The sequence below is a fragment of the Ptychodera flava genome, chromosome 9 (genome assembly GCF_041260155.1).
Source record: "Ptychodera flava strain L36383 chromosome 9, AS_Pfla_20210202, whole genome shotgun sequence".
NCBI lineage: Eukaryota > Metazoa > Hemichordata > Enteropneusta > Ptychoderidae > Ptychodera > Ptychodera flava.
Genome location: NC_091936.1, coordinates 9,984,335 through 10,000,368, shown reverse-complemented (window position 1 = coordinate 10,000,368; position 16,034 = coordinate 9,984,335). Strand labels below are relative to the sequence as shown.

The 16,034-nt window shown below is 37.1% G+C and overlaps 1 protein-coding gene across 1 annotated transcript; it reads right to left on the bottom strand.

Annotated features, from left to right (window-relative positions):
* Positions 1-69: 69 nt before the first annotated feature.
* On the bottom strand, positions 70-15,969 carry LOC139139967 (dehydrogenase/reductase SDR family member 4-like). Its single transcript, XM_070708940.1, has 9 exons — positions 15,771-15,969; positions 13,174-13,351; positions 12,815-12,892; positions 11,971-11,994; positions 7,211-7,281; positions 5,408-5,459; positions 4,655-4,789; positions 1,563-1,618; positions 70-393 (listed from the first exon to the last, which is right to left on the bottom strand). The coding sequence occupies exons 1-9, from the start codon at positions 15,836-15,838 to the stop codon at positions 279-281; spliced, it is 777 nt and encodes a 258-aa protein (XP_070565041.1). The 5' UTR covers positions 15,839-15,969; the 3' UTR covers positions 70-278.
* Positions 15,970-16,034: the final 65 nt, after the last annotated feature.

Here is a 16,034-nt window from a genome sequence, read left to right as displayed (position 1 = left end):
TAGAATGGTTGGTTTTAACATTCATATCAACTGACACACATATAATCCTCACATTGCTACACTCTTCCCTTCTGATGAATTTGAAACTTTATTGCAAAAAATTAAAATATTTTAAGAGCATTATTAAAGAAAACTTTGACAATTGATAATTGAAGTGTTTTTTCATTATCACTGCAAATGTGTATTGGCCTCTTTTAAATGCTGATATGTAAGTTCATGAATATTTGCCAAGATATATCAAAGGAAGGTCAGGTTGATGATGTCTTCTATTAGATTATTTAGAGTCTTGCAGACTGACCACCGGCAATGACGATAGTTTCACCTGTGATGTATGAAGCATCCTCTGAACACAGAAAAGATACGACTCCAGCACATTCTGATGGCTCTCCAATTCTGAACAATGAGAGGAAACAATATTAAAGTCAATGAAAGGTACACAGTACAAATCATTGATTTCTAAAATGGGTCATTCTCATGACCAATACAGTTGCTAACGTCTCACGGCTTTATAGACAGGAAGTCAACTTTTCACTCTTCATGACAGAAAAAATGACACATTTTTGACCTAGCAATAGGATAATTGTGCACATCTGCTTAATGTAAATAGCTTCCTCAAATGATGATGCTTTCTGAATCAAACAGGTTTGTAACTCAATCGGGGCTTTGTGCCCGGAAGTAAGGTAACACATGCAGGGGTCATGAATATATGTTGCAATTACAGGAAAAATGTGTAATGGTGGTTAACTGGTTAACTAAGTTCACCAACAAAGGCTATTTTTTCATATGTGCTAGCTTTCGGGTGGCTTACATTGGAAAAGCCATTTGAGCCATATATAACTCGCCCAATGTTTTACAAAAACAGACAAAATCAATGTATTTTGAATCATGGGGAGAAAAAGGACAAGCTTGTTGCTTTCATCACGTCATATGGCAGGGACCATCTTGTGATGGGTATGGCATTTTCCACTCACTCACGTTCACACCAGGCTGTACGTATTTGCATTACATAAACACTCACGATTCCAGCTTGTCAATAAGTCTCCTTACAGACCTCAAATACTGACCATTTGCAACCTAGAGCCATTGACATGTACTGATGAGCATTGATGGCTGTCACTCTTCAAAAGGACTACAAGCTTGTGTGAAGAGCCCCCCAAATTATCATTAAGAATATTAAATTATGGTGTTGGTCTAAATTTTAGGGATGTGCAGATTTGAGGTGTCTCAATATTTTAGGGTGTGTTTTGCCAGTGTGGTATACAGTCTTCGTAATGCAGTGATAATGCAGTGAATAACCAGTCATGTCTCTGTCACATTCTAATACTGCAGTTATGCAGCCTGTTTCATTGAGCATGCTGCTTTTTATCTTTACAGGTTAAATTTGACAGGTTTCTCAATCTTTCTCTTTGTACAGTAACAGATCATGGATCCCTTTGCAAGTATTTACAACAGCATGCAAATGAATGGGAAGTCCCCAACATTTCTCCTACACCTGTGCAAAAAGTATAGCCCCAATAACTTCTATGGATTAAAATCTCCTCTTCAGAGAATGTAAACATTACCTGTTCATTGGCACGGATTGGAGTCTGTCTGCTTGAACATTTGGATCTTTCCACAACTAAAAGATAAAACAAAATTTAATTGAAAAGCTTGAAGTTTGAGCGCTAGCCTTCATAAAATAAATCCTTTCTTCATGAGACAAGTTATGAAACATATATTTACTCATCTTTAGTACACACGTAGCATTCTGATACTTTTGTGTGCCGCATGTGTAATATAGAGGGAGAAATATAAACCTTTATTCCTAGTAACAAGTCATCGTTGATGACACAGTCCCCACTTGTTAATGGGTATTTTGATTACAGGTCCTCAGAGAGGATAGAGTCCTCTTCATTAGGTCTGTGATAAAAATACTTTTGAATGAATTCGCTTGATACATGTCTGAGTTATGGTTCAGGACATGAAAAAATCGTAAAAAATGGTCGCACAGTGGCCATATTGGATCGCATCACAAAACAAATTGATGTGCATAGCTATGACATTGGTCGATGTCCTTGTACCAACTTTGAATAAAATCGGTTGAAACATGCGGATATGCCTGAGAAATGGCTCTGTACATGAAAAAATCGTAATAAAATGGCCGCCTGGCGGCCATATTGGATCGTATCACAAAACAGATTGACGTGCATATGTATGACATAGGTCAATGTCCTTGTACCAACTTTGAATAAATCAGTTGAGATATGCCTGAGTTATGGCTCTGTACATGAAAAAATCGTAGTAAAATGGCCGCAGAACGGCCATTTTGGATCGTATCACAAAACAAATTGACGTGCACAGCTATGACATTTGTCATTAACCTTGTACTGACTTTGAATAAAATCGGTTGAAACGTGCCTGAGAAATGGCTCTGTACATGAAAAAAATTGTAATAAAATGGCCGCCTGGCGGCCATATTGGATCGTATTACAAAACAAATTGACGTGCATATCTATGACATTGGTCAATGTCCTTGTACCAACTTTGAATGAAATCGGTTGGAACATGCCTGAGTAATGGCTCTGTACATGAAAAAATCGTAATAAAATTGCCGCCTGGCGGCCATATTGGATCGTATCACAAAACAAATTGACGTGCATATCTATGACATTGGTCAATGTCCTTGTACCAACTTTGAATAAAATCGGTTGGAACATGCCTGAGTTATGGCTCTGTACATGAAAAAATCGTAATAAAATGGCCGCCTGGCGGCCATATTGGATCGTATCACAAAACAAATTGACGTGCATCTGTATGACATATGAAGTAATCCTTGTACCAAGTTTGAATGAAATCGCTCCAGGCATCTCTGAGATATCTGCGTGAACGGACGGACGGACGGACGCACAGACGCACACACGCACGCACGGACATGACCAAACCTATAAGTCCCCCCGGACGGTGTCCGTGGGGACTAATAATAACAGAAATTTGCAATTTATTGTTTGCAAATGCAAACTAAATAAAATATAGTTGGAATGTAAGTTGACTGCAACCACTATTCCATATCAGGTGAAGTCAAAGTAGCATTACTTGTAACTTTTGATATGTATGTCATTGTTTTTCATTTTCTCTGCAAACATTCTTTAGGTTTATTCCCCTAATCATGCCAAAATGGCATTAACCCTTTCACCATCATGGTTTGTCCCAAATCCATTGTTTTCGATGGTAAAGTTGGACCTGTATACAGGGAACCCGGGTGAAATGGCATTAAAAGAGTGTTCAACTTGTCAAAACAGCCTCTAGCAGTGTAATGTGCAATGTTGTTATTGACAAATACATAGCAGTCCTGAGTAGAAAATTCTTTGCTGACAATAACATTACATAGTTTACATGATATATCATGTTGGTGAGGCTAATTTGTATTCCTCAGGGAGAAGTAGAAGGAAATGTTCTCTACATGTCATTTTCAATTATATAGTCCCTGCCAAACTCTAAATTCTGTCAGTGTACAAATGTGAAAGTGTACAAATCTGATTGTAAATGCATTATTCAAGTCTAGAAATGGCCAATAGACACAATAATTTGTACGCCTAGTCTTTGGATAAAAGCATTGAAATATGTGAAAAACTGCCTTGTGTACATTTGAATAGGTGAAATCAGAATAGGAAGATAGACAACTGGCCATTTATGGAAATTAATTCAGATTCATGTGCACATTCAGGAAGATTCATCATCGAATTCTCCTATATACTGGATCTTAATGCAAAATAATTTAACATGCAGTGTGTTATCTTTGAGCAATCAATTTTTACCCCCTCAAATTCCTCCGACCCCCCAGGCCGTAAATAATAACATCTCCCTCATGTAACCATATTTTCAACCTTTAAACAGTGGGCCTTATGATTGTAGAAAAATGTATTAGCTTTGAATTCACTGAAAAATTTTACATGAAATAATTGTTAAAATTAAAGGGCCAGTCATGCTAACTTCTGATAATTTTTTTCACTATTTTTGTGTTTTATTTCAACCAAATTTCTTGTTCTACTCTCAAAGCATGTTGATATATATACAGTATTCACCTTGTCAACTCAGCATGTACATGTGGAAACTGTGTTGTTATGGGTGATAATTGAATTCTGGTCAGGACTAGAATTCATATGTAACCAGTAACAGTGCATTTTATGCATACATAGACACTATGTTGCCAAGCTGAATAATGGGTGTTTCAATGTTCTTTTGGGAGTAGAGAAAGAACTTGCAATTGACATGTAAAATAAAAATAATGGAAAAATCATCAGAACTTAGTATTACTGACCCTTTAAATTATGAAAGTACCTATATTCTTAGCACGAATTGCCATAGGAAATTGATCTGTCAGTGTCAACCTGAATTTGATGAAAATTTGGAATTATTCTTTCTTTCTTTCAATTTTCCTTTCCTTAATCTTTCTTGTTGTACATCCGTTCATTTTGTCCCCAACAACTACAGAACCACAACTTTTGCTGATGAATTTTGTCAGGTATCAACAATTTTACAATTTTCTTTGAAGAATTATCAAAGTGGAAGACAATTTGAAGAGCTCTCTGCTTTTTTCCTGTCACATGACTTGTCATGAGAAATCAGATGACATTAATAGGATTACACAGTGTATTTCAATGAAACAGATACTTACTGCTTCACTGAATCTTGTCCGTATCAGTCCAGGTGCAATACAGTTAATTCTGATATTCATGCCGGCACACTGTGGTACCAATGCTTTCGTCAAACCAAACATTGCTGTCTTACTTGTTCCATAGGCCCCTAGCAACTGAAAATAACAATTCCACTGTCAGGCCACATTGTGTTCATATCATGCTCTCTCACTCCTGAGAGAAATCAGTGCATCAGAAAACTAGTCTTATACAGACAACATCAACTTTCATACATGTAGGTGTGATCAGATGTACCACTCTTTGCATTACGGGTATCTCGTAATAATTTGTTTATCCAAGAAAATGGATTTCTATGCATTTACTCTATAAATTCAGCCAATTTTCTCATTTTCATTTCTGAAGTGAATTCGTTCATTATGAACATAAAGGTGCAGTTTCTGCTAATGTCATGCTGATAGTACGGCCGAGTGGTTGCAAGTTTGTTACTAAATATAACTGCATGTGCAAGCAAACTTGCTCCATCATGGACAAAGTTTGTTTGTGTTGCAAGCTAGGCTGTACTTTCAATAACTGAATTCACTTGCTATGACTATAAAATTGCACATCACACATGCACAAGATGGAAGTTTTGTGTTTCTGACAAACAGAACATTACAGTCACGGCTGACTGAAGCTGTAGGGGGATGATTCATTTCATAGAAATCTACGACAATAAAATGAGAAAAGCAGAATAATATAAAGGAAGATGATTTGGAGTTGGCATGCATACTTACACCACTGAAAACGAAACCTCCAATAGATGAAACCAATACGATAGAACCACCTCTGTAAGAAAGGCAGGAAACAAAACACACACATTTTTCTGTTCATCATATTAATTGCTCCATCAACATTATTACATCATCCAGAATAAACAATGATAATCTAAAGGAAAATGCATGACCGCTCACACCTGTGGCCACTTTACTGTTGATCAAGCCTACAGTACTTGATACAGTCAGAAATTCTGCTTGTATAAAGACAAAACAGACCCTGCCAAGGGTTGTAAATGAGTGGTAACAATTGGCACCCTGTGTTAAAAAAATTGAGACACAAGATATACCACTTCCATTCATGAAAGCCTGTACTCGATAATTAGTTTATTAAGGCAACACATATTTATGAGATCAATGGTATAGCATCATGCAATTGGCACCCTGTGTTAAAAAAATTGAGACACAAGATATACCACTTCCATTCATGAAAGCCTGTACTCGATAATTAGTCTATTAAGGCAACACATATTTATGAGATCAATGCTATAGCATCATGCAAACTTGTATGTCCCATGCAGACAGTGTGTCTGGGGAAATTGAAATCAACAAGACTTGTACATGGACCAGTACCTGGTAATGTTACATTGTATCCCAATCTTGAACACAGGGTGCCAATCGTAAACTCTCATTTACAAACCCCAGATAAAGCTGGTTTTGCCTTTGTACAAACAGAATTTCTGACTGCATCAAGTGGGCTTAATCAACATTAAAGTGGCTATGGGTGTATTTTGCAATCTACAATTCATCTTGTAACAAAAGCCAATAATCCTGAATCTCAATACTGTTGACATCTGTTCAGAACAAGAAACACAATGTCATACACAGTACAAACTAGTTTATATTTATGAAACTGTAATTAAAGAAGTATCAAAAGCTGATAATGGAAAATGACTAGAGATAGACATTGATATTGTCATTCAGGTACAATGTTTTTTTCAATTATTCAAGTGAATCAAGAAACGTAGTATTAAGATTTTCATAATTATCAAGATTGTGTAAGTATGATATAGTGAAGGTATCGGCAAAGATGTTCAACATTGTTCACAATACCAAGTCATACAACTTGTGACTTTAGTCCTAGAATTTTTGTCTACCGAGTTATATTGCTGTACCTTTGCATTAGAGGAGAAGCAAATGACTGCTTTGGGGTTCTGAAATACTGGCTGATCTTAAACATCTCCATGCGGTGAAAGACAATATTCACATGTCATCATTTCAATCGCAAGACTGAAGATTAGTGGACTTAAAAAAATTTTGTTTGGATTTTTAATTACCTAGGGAGTCCACTCCTTTTTGTTCCTAACCAAAGGTGTGTCTGCTGATCTTTAGTTATCTCTTTCCATTTTACAGAACGCCTTGTTATTTTGAGTTCTGACTGTCCTTGCTTTTATTAGGTCAAAGAGGGCAAATTATATTGGTATAAATGACAAACCTTTATGTTGCCAAACCTAATGTGCTTGATAATTAGAGAGTATTGGCTGTCATTAGACAGTGCTGTTCATAATACATTGCAGCATATTGGTGTAATGATATCAAAACGTTCACAATGATGTAATTATTGGTATGATATATGAAAACAAATGTCTTGTATTCTCTATATTAATGTCTAGAACAGTATGAGTGCAGTTGAATGGTGATTTTTTTATCTATTAAGTTATATCATTGTGTGTACATGTAGAAGTGAAATGCACCCTATGTTAGAACAATATACTTTTCTCAGTGCACACTTGGTTATAATTATGAAATATTATTTGTCCTTACCCTCGCTTTTCTATGTACGGTGCAATTTCTTTGACAAGAAGAAATGTAGCCTTCACATTGACCTCAAAAATCTGAAATATTCATATCAGATAACTTGGCGTTAATATGATTTTTTCCTTATGAAAGCATTTTGCATTAAAGTCACAGAACCACACATTTGAAACAAGTGACCTAGTGGCCACTAGAGCTGTGTTATCTGTGTTATGTAGAGAATAATTACTTGTGACACATTTTGATGAAGAACTTTCAAGGTGGAAATCTGTATCAGTTCATTTTAGAATGGCCTGACCTAAAATGGCAAAAATAACTGCAAAAATACACAATTGAAGATTTCATCATAATTGAACATATCACATTAAGATCATCCCTGAGAAGATGCCTACCACATATAAAAGTTATCAGACAAGTAGGTTTTGAAAAATGAATTTTTTTACCAAAAATGGCAAAAATTTCCCCCAAAATACAAAATTGCACATTTCATCATAATTTGAATATATCATATTTAGATAACCCCTATGATTCAGTATACCAAATATCAAAGCTATCAGACAAGCAGTCAACAATCTTTATATAACTTTTGGTAAGAAAAACTTTTTACCAAAACTAACAGGCCGTTTTGAAGAAGAAGCTTTGAATGTAAAAAGTTGATGGATGCCGGATTATGGACGCCTGACCCTGAACAACGCCACACATCCACCTATTACGCATTAATAGAGATGTACATAATACCCTAGGGTACATACATTCATTCATTCAGACAACCGGCAGAGACAGGATAACGTTGTCTGTGAACTGGCTTGCTTTGTGGTGAATAAGCTGAGCTCAGGTATGACACGTGCAGCCATGGAGAAAGTTATCAAAGACTTTTATACTAAGTCGGAGGTTGATGAAGCCAAGAATATTGTTTTTGAATTGGCTGGTGACCGTGGGCCATCTCGTCGTAAAACTACGCTTACAGTTCGTGATGTTATTGATTGCGTCGCTGATTTACCTGTCGATACCCAGACAAGATTTGTTGCCCAGAGTCTGCATCGTCTTCCCCCAATTGACATTGACTATGTTGACTACATAAGTTTACTGAAAATGGTTCGAGATATGCGTGAAAAACTGGACAGAGTAAGTTCTAAAGTTGAAGCCAACGAAGCCTCCACTCGCTCTGCCTGTGACAAGGCTGCCGTTGATAACACCTGTATAATTAGACAGCGTGAAAAAAGTCATACAGGTCAACGCGCGGCCGTGGAAAACGCTCCAACAGAGTCAGTTTCTGCAGCTGATATTGATTCTCCGAATATGCCAGTTCCTGGTACAACTACAAGCGAGGACCAAACATGGTCATTTGTGGTGAAAAAGAATAAAAACAAGGTTCGTTCTGTAAATCGTCCCCGTAAAACCAAGCAAATCGTTCAGGGATCCGGAAATTCTACCCATCATTTCAGCGTAGCGGATAGGCAGCCTAAACTGCGCAGCGTCTTCGTCAGTCGTCTGTCGCCGGAAACATCTATTGACCAGATTCAAACCTACATCGACGAAGTATGTGGCTCTGACACTTTTAAGGGAGGTTGCAAACTTAAAACTCGTTTTGATACTTATTCGTCCTTTAAAGTTGATATTAGAGACAACTCCTTTGAAGGCATACTTCGTCCTGAAACATGGCCTTCAGGGGTATTTGTGAAACCATATTTTCTCTCCAAATCGGAGTTGTCTGAGAAAAGATCAAGTACTTCACGTGTAGATTAATAGAAAATAATGTCCACGAATATGATAAATATTGCCAGCTATAACATCAGAGGTTTACCTTCTTCGCTTTGTGATGTCAGTACTTTACTTAGTTTGTGTGATGTTTTACTAATTCAAGAACATTGGCTTAACAAGGACAAACTGCCGGTACTCAGCTCAATTCATAATGATTTTACCTCTATAGGTGTGAGTGCCATCGATAGTACTAGTGGCATTCTCACAGGCAGACCATTTGGGGGTGTTGGTATACTTTGGCGTAAAAACCTGAATGGTGTTTCGCCTATTATAATAGATTGTGAAAGTCGTGTAGTAGGCATTCGTATAGAAATGGTTGATCGTCCTGATCTTGTGATTTTCAATGTTTACATGCCAACAGCAAATTCTGACACTGACGAATTCCGGAGAATTCTTGGCTTGTTACAGGTGGCTATTAATGATCTTGACACTTGCTGTTGTATTATTGCTGGAGATTTCAATGCTGATCCAGGCAAAAATCAACTTGAGTATTTTCTTCTGAATGACTTTGTGAAAGAGAATGATCTTGTTCTCGCTGACATTGAGAGACTCTCATCTAACACATTCACTTTTTTAAGCGATTCATGTGCAGCTCGTAGCTGGCTTGACCATATTATTTGTACAAGAGCGGCAAATAGTATTCTTCATTCTGTCACTGTCAACTATGATTTCATTTCCTCTGATCATTTCCCATTAATTTGTACGCTCAAAACTGACTTGCTACCAAAGATAAGTTCAAAGCCCAAGAAAAATGCTTGTAGGCCCTGTTGGAACAAGTCAACTCCCACCCATCTCTCACGTTATAATTCGTTGTGTGATAAACTTCTCTCAAATGTGAAAATTCCCGTTGAAGCATTAGTTTGCACAGACCCTAACTGTTGTGTCCATTTCGATGATATTGATATGTTCTATAATGACATTGTCTCTTCTTTAAAATCTGCAGCAGAAAGGTCTATTCCGAAAACTGCGTGTTCCAATAATCATTCTGTCCCAGGTTGGAATACATTAGTTAAAGATAGTCACGATAAAGCCCGAAGTGACTTTCTGTTCTGGAGAGATCATGGGTCTCCTAAATCCGGGCCTTTGTTTGAGCTAATGCGCAAGTCGAGGGCGCAGTTCAAACGGCAACTTGCTCAATGCAAAAAAGCCGAGAAAGAACTTCGTGCGCAGGCTTTAGCAGAGAGCTTAAATAATGATCAAAAAGTGTACTGGAAAGAGGTTGCTAAGCGTAAAGGTAAAACACCAACTCCTTTATCGGTAGATGGTTGTACAGGTGATGCAGAAGTTGTGAATATGTGGAGAAATCATTATAAGGATATTTTGACAAAAACTGGTGTAGACTTTACACCTGCTCTACCTAACATTCCGTTTTGTCAGGATATGCTTGTGCACCATGATGAAATTAGTGATTTGATTACAAATCTGAAAACAGGTGCATCATCTGGTATCGATGAGATCACCCCTGAACATCTAAAATATGCACCGTCTCGGGTGTGTGTTCTATTGTCTCTTTGTTTCACGGCCATTCTTATTCATGGGTTTGTCCCAAGGCAAATTATGACGACTGTTTTAGTTCCTATACCCAAAAACCCAGGTGGCGATATTTCTGACAAGTCTAATTATCGCCCCGTTGCTGTTGCAACAACGGCTTCTAAGTTGTTGGAGAGGGTTTGGTTAAATCGCTCCATGGATTGCCTTTCTACTACGAACCATCAGTTTGGATTTAAACCAGAACATGGTACTGATATGGCTATTTTTGTATTGAAGGAGATTTTGAGTTATTATAAACATCATAACACGCCTGTTTTTGTTACTTTTATGGACGCTTCAAAAGCGTTTGATTATGTTCGTCACGACGTGCTTTTTCAGAAATTGATGTCAAGGGGAGTTAAGCCTTACTTAATTAAAATTTTGTTTTATTTATACACATTTCAAGATTTTGTTGTTAAATGGAATGGTACTTTATCTGCACCATTCCAGTCTAGAAACGGAGTTAAGCAGGGCGGAATTTCATCACCGATATTTTTCACAGTTTACCTAGATGATCTCAGTAGGAATCTCTCAATGCTGTCGTTCGGATGTCTTCTTGGCGATTACAGGGTTAACCATTTAATTTATGCTGACGATATAGTTATTTTTTCTACCGGAGCTTACGGTCAGCAAATGTTAGTCAATTGTTGTGGCCATTATGGCAGTAAAAACTCGATATTTTTTAATGAGAAAAAGACAGTGTGTATGTTAATTCAACCTGGTGTTCGGAAACTCAAACCAGTTCCAATTTATCTAAATGGTAGACTACTGACTTATGTTAATGTTTACAAATACCTTGGTCATTTAATATCTTGTGACCTTAAAGACAATGAAGATATTCAGGCACAGACTCGTTTTTTATACGCTAGAGGTAACGCTATCATTCGCGATTTTAAATTTGCTTCTTTGACGGTTAAGTGTCATTTATTTTCTGTTTTTGTGATATTCCGTACAGTTCTTACTTGTGGTGTAATTTTTCTATGAAACTGTTTAAAAACACTAGGAGAGCATATTTTCGGCTATTTCGTAAACAAACGGGTTTTCAATATAGTCATGTTCAAAATAATACTCTATTACTTGTTAATCTCCATGTTTTAACCTTTGAAGAAACACTTAGGAACAAGTCGTACAGTTTTCTGAGCAGATTGCATCTCTCTAGTAATGTGATTGTGTCCTCTGTACTGTCCATGTCAATTTTTCAAACAGTTTGTTATGGAATGTTTGGTGTCAAAGACTATTTTAACTTGTAGTGTTTTTCTTTTCTGCTATGGATTATTTTTTATCCGAAATAAACAATAATAATAATAATAATAACTACTTTCCCTGTAGCTTCTGTTACAATGGCAACTGGAAACTAAAAATGTTGTCCTGTGTATGTACAGCATCAAACATTTAAAGCAGAAAAATGCAGTGAAGGCACCAATTATTGCAAGTACAGAATGAGTTAGGAGCAATAAAAGTAATATGTATAGTCTCACCTTGTCCCAGACACTCTCTGATGTCTGAAAGAAAAGATAACACAGAAAACTACAATCTTTATATCAAATACAGTCATAAATCATATTTTCTGATTTTTATTTCAATGGTCATTGCAACGTCAAAAATTCAAATTGAATAGCAATAATATGAAGAAGAGTTCTGCAGATAGCCTCAAATCAAACTCTATTAAGAACAATTTAGAATGTGCGCACGTGCACAGTTGATTCCATAAAATACGGTAACGCAACGCATCAATATCGTGATTACATATCTAAGCTGAAGAATTTTACTTTAAGAAACGCCCAAAGAGAATTTAAAAATTATGTCATCGTTACATCACCATCGCTGCTTATACAAACTCTTCATTTGTGGGTTCATCGAGTTACACCAGACTAAAATTTAACAATCAAAATCAATCTCAAGCTGTAGATTTTTTTGTCGTTATAGCATTAGGCTGCGCTTGTCTCACGCTGGAGTTCGAAATTTGTGCAAGCTCAAAAATGTTACGCAGCGCGCAGGTCTTCTTATTGAGAATATAAACGCCAGCTCCAGCCAATCAGATTGCTGAATTCCAGCTAAGCATATTATAATAATATTTGAGTTACAAATGTTCTTGTTAATATTGACTTTGATTTTAATGTATCACTTATTTGGCTTTGGAAGGTTTAAATATCGGCTTTAATACTACACTAGTGTGACAAATCTATAAAATGAAGCAAAATGGATTTTAGGGCAGAATGTCTAAATAGGTATAAAAAATAACATAATACCAACATGCATTTTCGAATCACTATATTGAGAAGAGAAAATTACATGATAAAGTGAGGTTAACTTGCTACTTACGGACAAAACTGCGTCAAAGGCGGGATTTGTTGCAGCATTTGATACCAGGATGTCAATTCCACCATATTTGTTCAAAGTCTGACAAACCAATGAAAATGGGAATGTCAAAGACACAGTGGAAAGAAACCGTACGTACGATAGTGAAAACTTCAGTTACTCTACAAGCTTCAAAATGAAGGCATACAGCAGCTAATACCAGCAAACTGTTTTTAACAATCTGAGAGTCTAGATATATTGATTCTGGAGGCACATTCTACCTAATAACCTTTGAACCCGGCTCGGACAGAAATGTTCGATGACGCCATAGAGTACCAGGGGGTCAGGGTACAAAGGGTTAATAACAGGAACTCTTACCATACCTCTTCAATGAGTTTACGTCTGTGTTCTTCCTTTGCAACATGGCAAACAATTCCAGAGACACTGAGACCTTCTGATCTAAGTTGATCCACCGCTGCATCAACATTTTTTTGTTTACGGCTGCTTATCATCACATGTGCTCCATCCTCGGCCAGTCTCTTTGCTATGGCCAGACCAATTCTGAAATCAATGTCACACAAAAAAGACAAATGCTATGAAGGATGCATGTAAAGCTTTTGATTTCAATATTCACACAAGTCATCTGAAGATGATACAGTCTCCACCTTTTCTAATGTTGATGATGGGATTTAAGATGGCAATTGTAAGAGAACAACTGTAAAGCAGACAGTGAAGATTGAGTTCTGTATGAGAACTAGGCTTGTGTAGAGGTCAAACTCGTTTCAAGTGCATTTTCCAACTAGTAAATCAAATTGTTGATAGAGAAATTTCTATCAAGACCCATGTTGACTGCAAAGAAAATGTGTCTGTACCAGTTTGAATGAAACTTTCAATCAGATCAGTGAGTTGCAAATAATGCATCTTTACATTGTCAATTTGGATAGACTATATCATGTTGCAATACTTTCCCCATATCAAGGATGAGGCTATTCATCCCATGCATGTATTTGTCCAAAATTGCACGAATTCCTAATTATTGTGATGACCCATGATGACCATTATCAACAATTGTCACGTTCAGGTTGCAGTTTTACCTCATGGCTTTGTTTAACCCTTTGCACCCTGACCCCCTGGTACTCTATGACGTCATCAGACATTTCTGTCTGAGCCGGGTTCAAAGGGTTAAATGTCCCAACCTAAAATTAGCATTCTCATATAATAAATTAAAGCAATTGACAATAGAACTAGAATTACAATGAAATGCCGCAAAGTAAAGATTTGTATACAACTGAACTCAAGTCCGAATATACTTTTTTTTATCAATGATGCTTGGCACATATTGGGTAGATTAAATCTATGTTTGACAATGGTTATGGTCTAATCTCATTAAACGTGCTGCTTCACAGGCTATATACATGATGAGTGTCAAAAGCATTGGTAGTGGGTGAATCCATTAAATTCTAGGGGTGGATTGGAGACACTTTTAGGAGGGACTATGTAGGTTTTTTGCCATTTTCTCTTTGTATTTTAGCCATTAAACTTCTTTGGCAGTACCATTACTACTATACACTGCAATAAAATAGAAAAAAAAAATTTTTGGATGCTCTAACCACTATTAACATATAAAGAAGACAAACATGCCTCTTTACATTTATTTTCGATCACCTAAAAGACCCCACACACATACATGAGATTGATAGTTAATTGCATATTTCCAAAGTTTCAGTCATAATGGACCTGATGCCCGTAGCAAGGTGAATCTAGAGAGGAGGACCATGCGATAGCAAGGTTAGTCTAGTCTGTTTCATGGAAGTCTCACGATTGATCAGTCGTTTGTTTGTTTGTTTGGTAGTTTACTTGTTTGTCTTTTTTCCTGTTTTAGTCTCACAATTGATCAGTCCCTCATTTGTTTATTTTCCTGTTTACTTGTTTATTTTTTTTACTTGTTTGTTTTTATTTATTCTATTTTTTTATTTTTTGACATTTGTTTTCTATTTTTTATTTACTTGTTTACTGTTATTCAGTCAGAGTTCCCTGTGCTATAACATTTAAATGATATAACAACAGATGAGTGTGACGGCTGATCCATTTATTGAGAAGATTATTGACCCCTTAATTGTCAAAGTCTCTGATAAAATTGAAGTCCCTCTGATGCGCTCTACACTTGATCCTTCACAAAACTAAAACAGTATTGACAAAGGGCCAGCTTAATTTAAACTACATTAATATGGAATATCTCTCACTCATGTATGATAAGCAGTCAGCATTAAAGATATTGAGCAGACCAGGGAGGCCAGGAGGGGATTCTCCTGAAAGCTGAACTTTGGAAAATATCATGTTGAAATAAACTGATCTCTGACCTACATTGTAACCCTGTCTAGGTCATATGTCGACAGTTGGTTTAAACAGTACGGTATGTCCCATTGGGTTGTATTTTAAAAAGACTGAACATTTGAAAGCACCTACAAATATAAATACTGTAAATGAAGTTTCTACCTTTGCTCATTGCACCTAGCTGCTACATGTGTATGACATACATTGAATTATTCTCTCATCCAATTATTCATTCATTCATTCATTGCTCTTCAACATTCCCGAAGCACTACACTTCACCTTCCGATATGACGTTTGCTTGGGGTAATCACAGTCCTCCCACACAACCGTATCACATTAGCACATTCAAGCGATGGTTACGTTTACCTTTCTAAATTGATGATCTTGTTATGGTATTTCGCCCAGCTACTTGTTTTCAGTGGAGGGACCAGACCTGGGGGCCGGGTATGTTATGGCTGGGCAGCATTCGTCCAACCCACAAAACCAAGGCAAAACCTCGAGCTAGAATACAGCAGCAAGACCTCACCTAAGGCTATACTCCACTACATCTGTAATACAGTCATACAGTAGGTCGAGGTTTTGCCTGGGTCGGACGGCAAAACAACTAACCAGGCATAACCTCGAGCTACAGCTGTGCAGAACTTACCCGTCGGTTGAAGCTGTCACTATGGCAACCTTGCCTTGGAACCTCTTGCCAGAGCTCATATTTGACATCGAAATGGGTCTTGGGTGGATATAATTACTTCTAAGTAGCGACTGCAGGGCGACAAACGGCAGACACTATACTACTACGGCCCTGCATATCGCTTCACATCAGCAGCGTCGGCGTGTGGACGACCAAAAGTACAAAGGTTAAAGGGCATGTGCAAACCGGGGGTGCTGCTCACGTGTTATGGAGAGTATTGAAGAT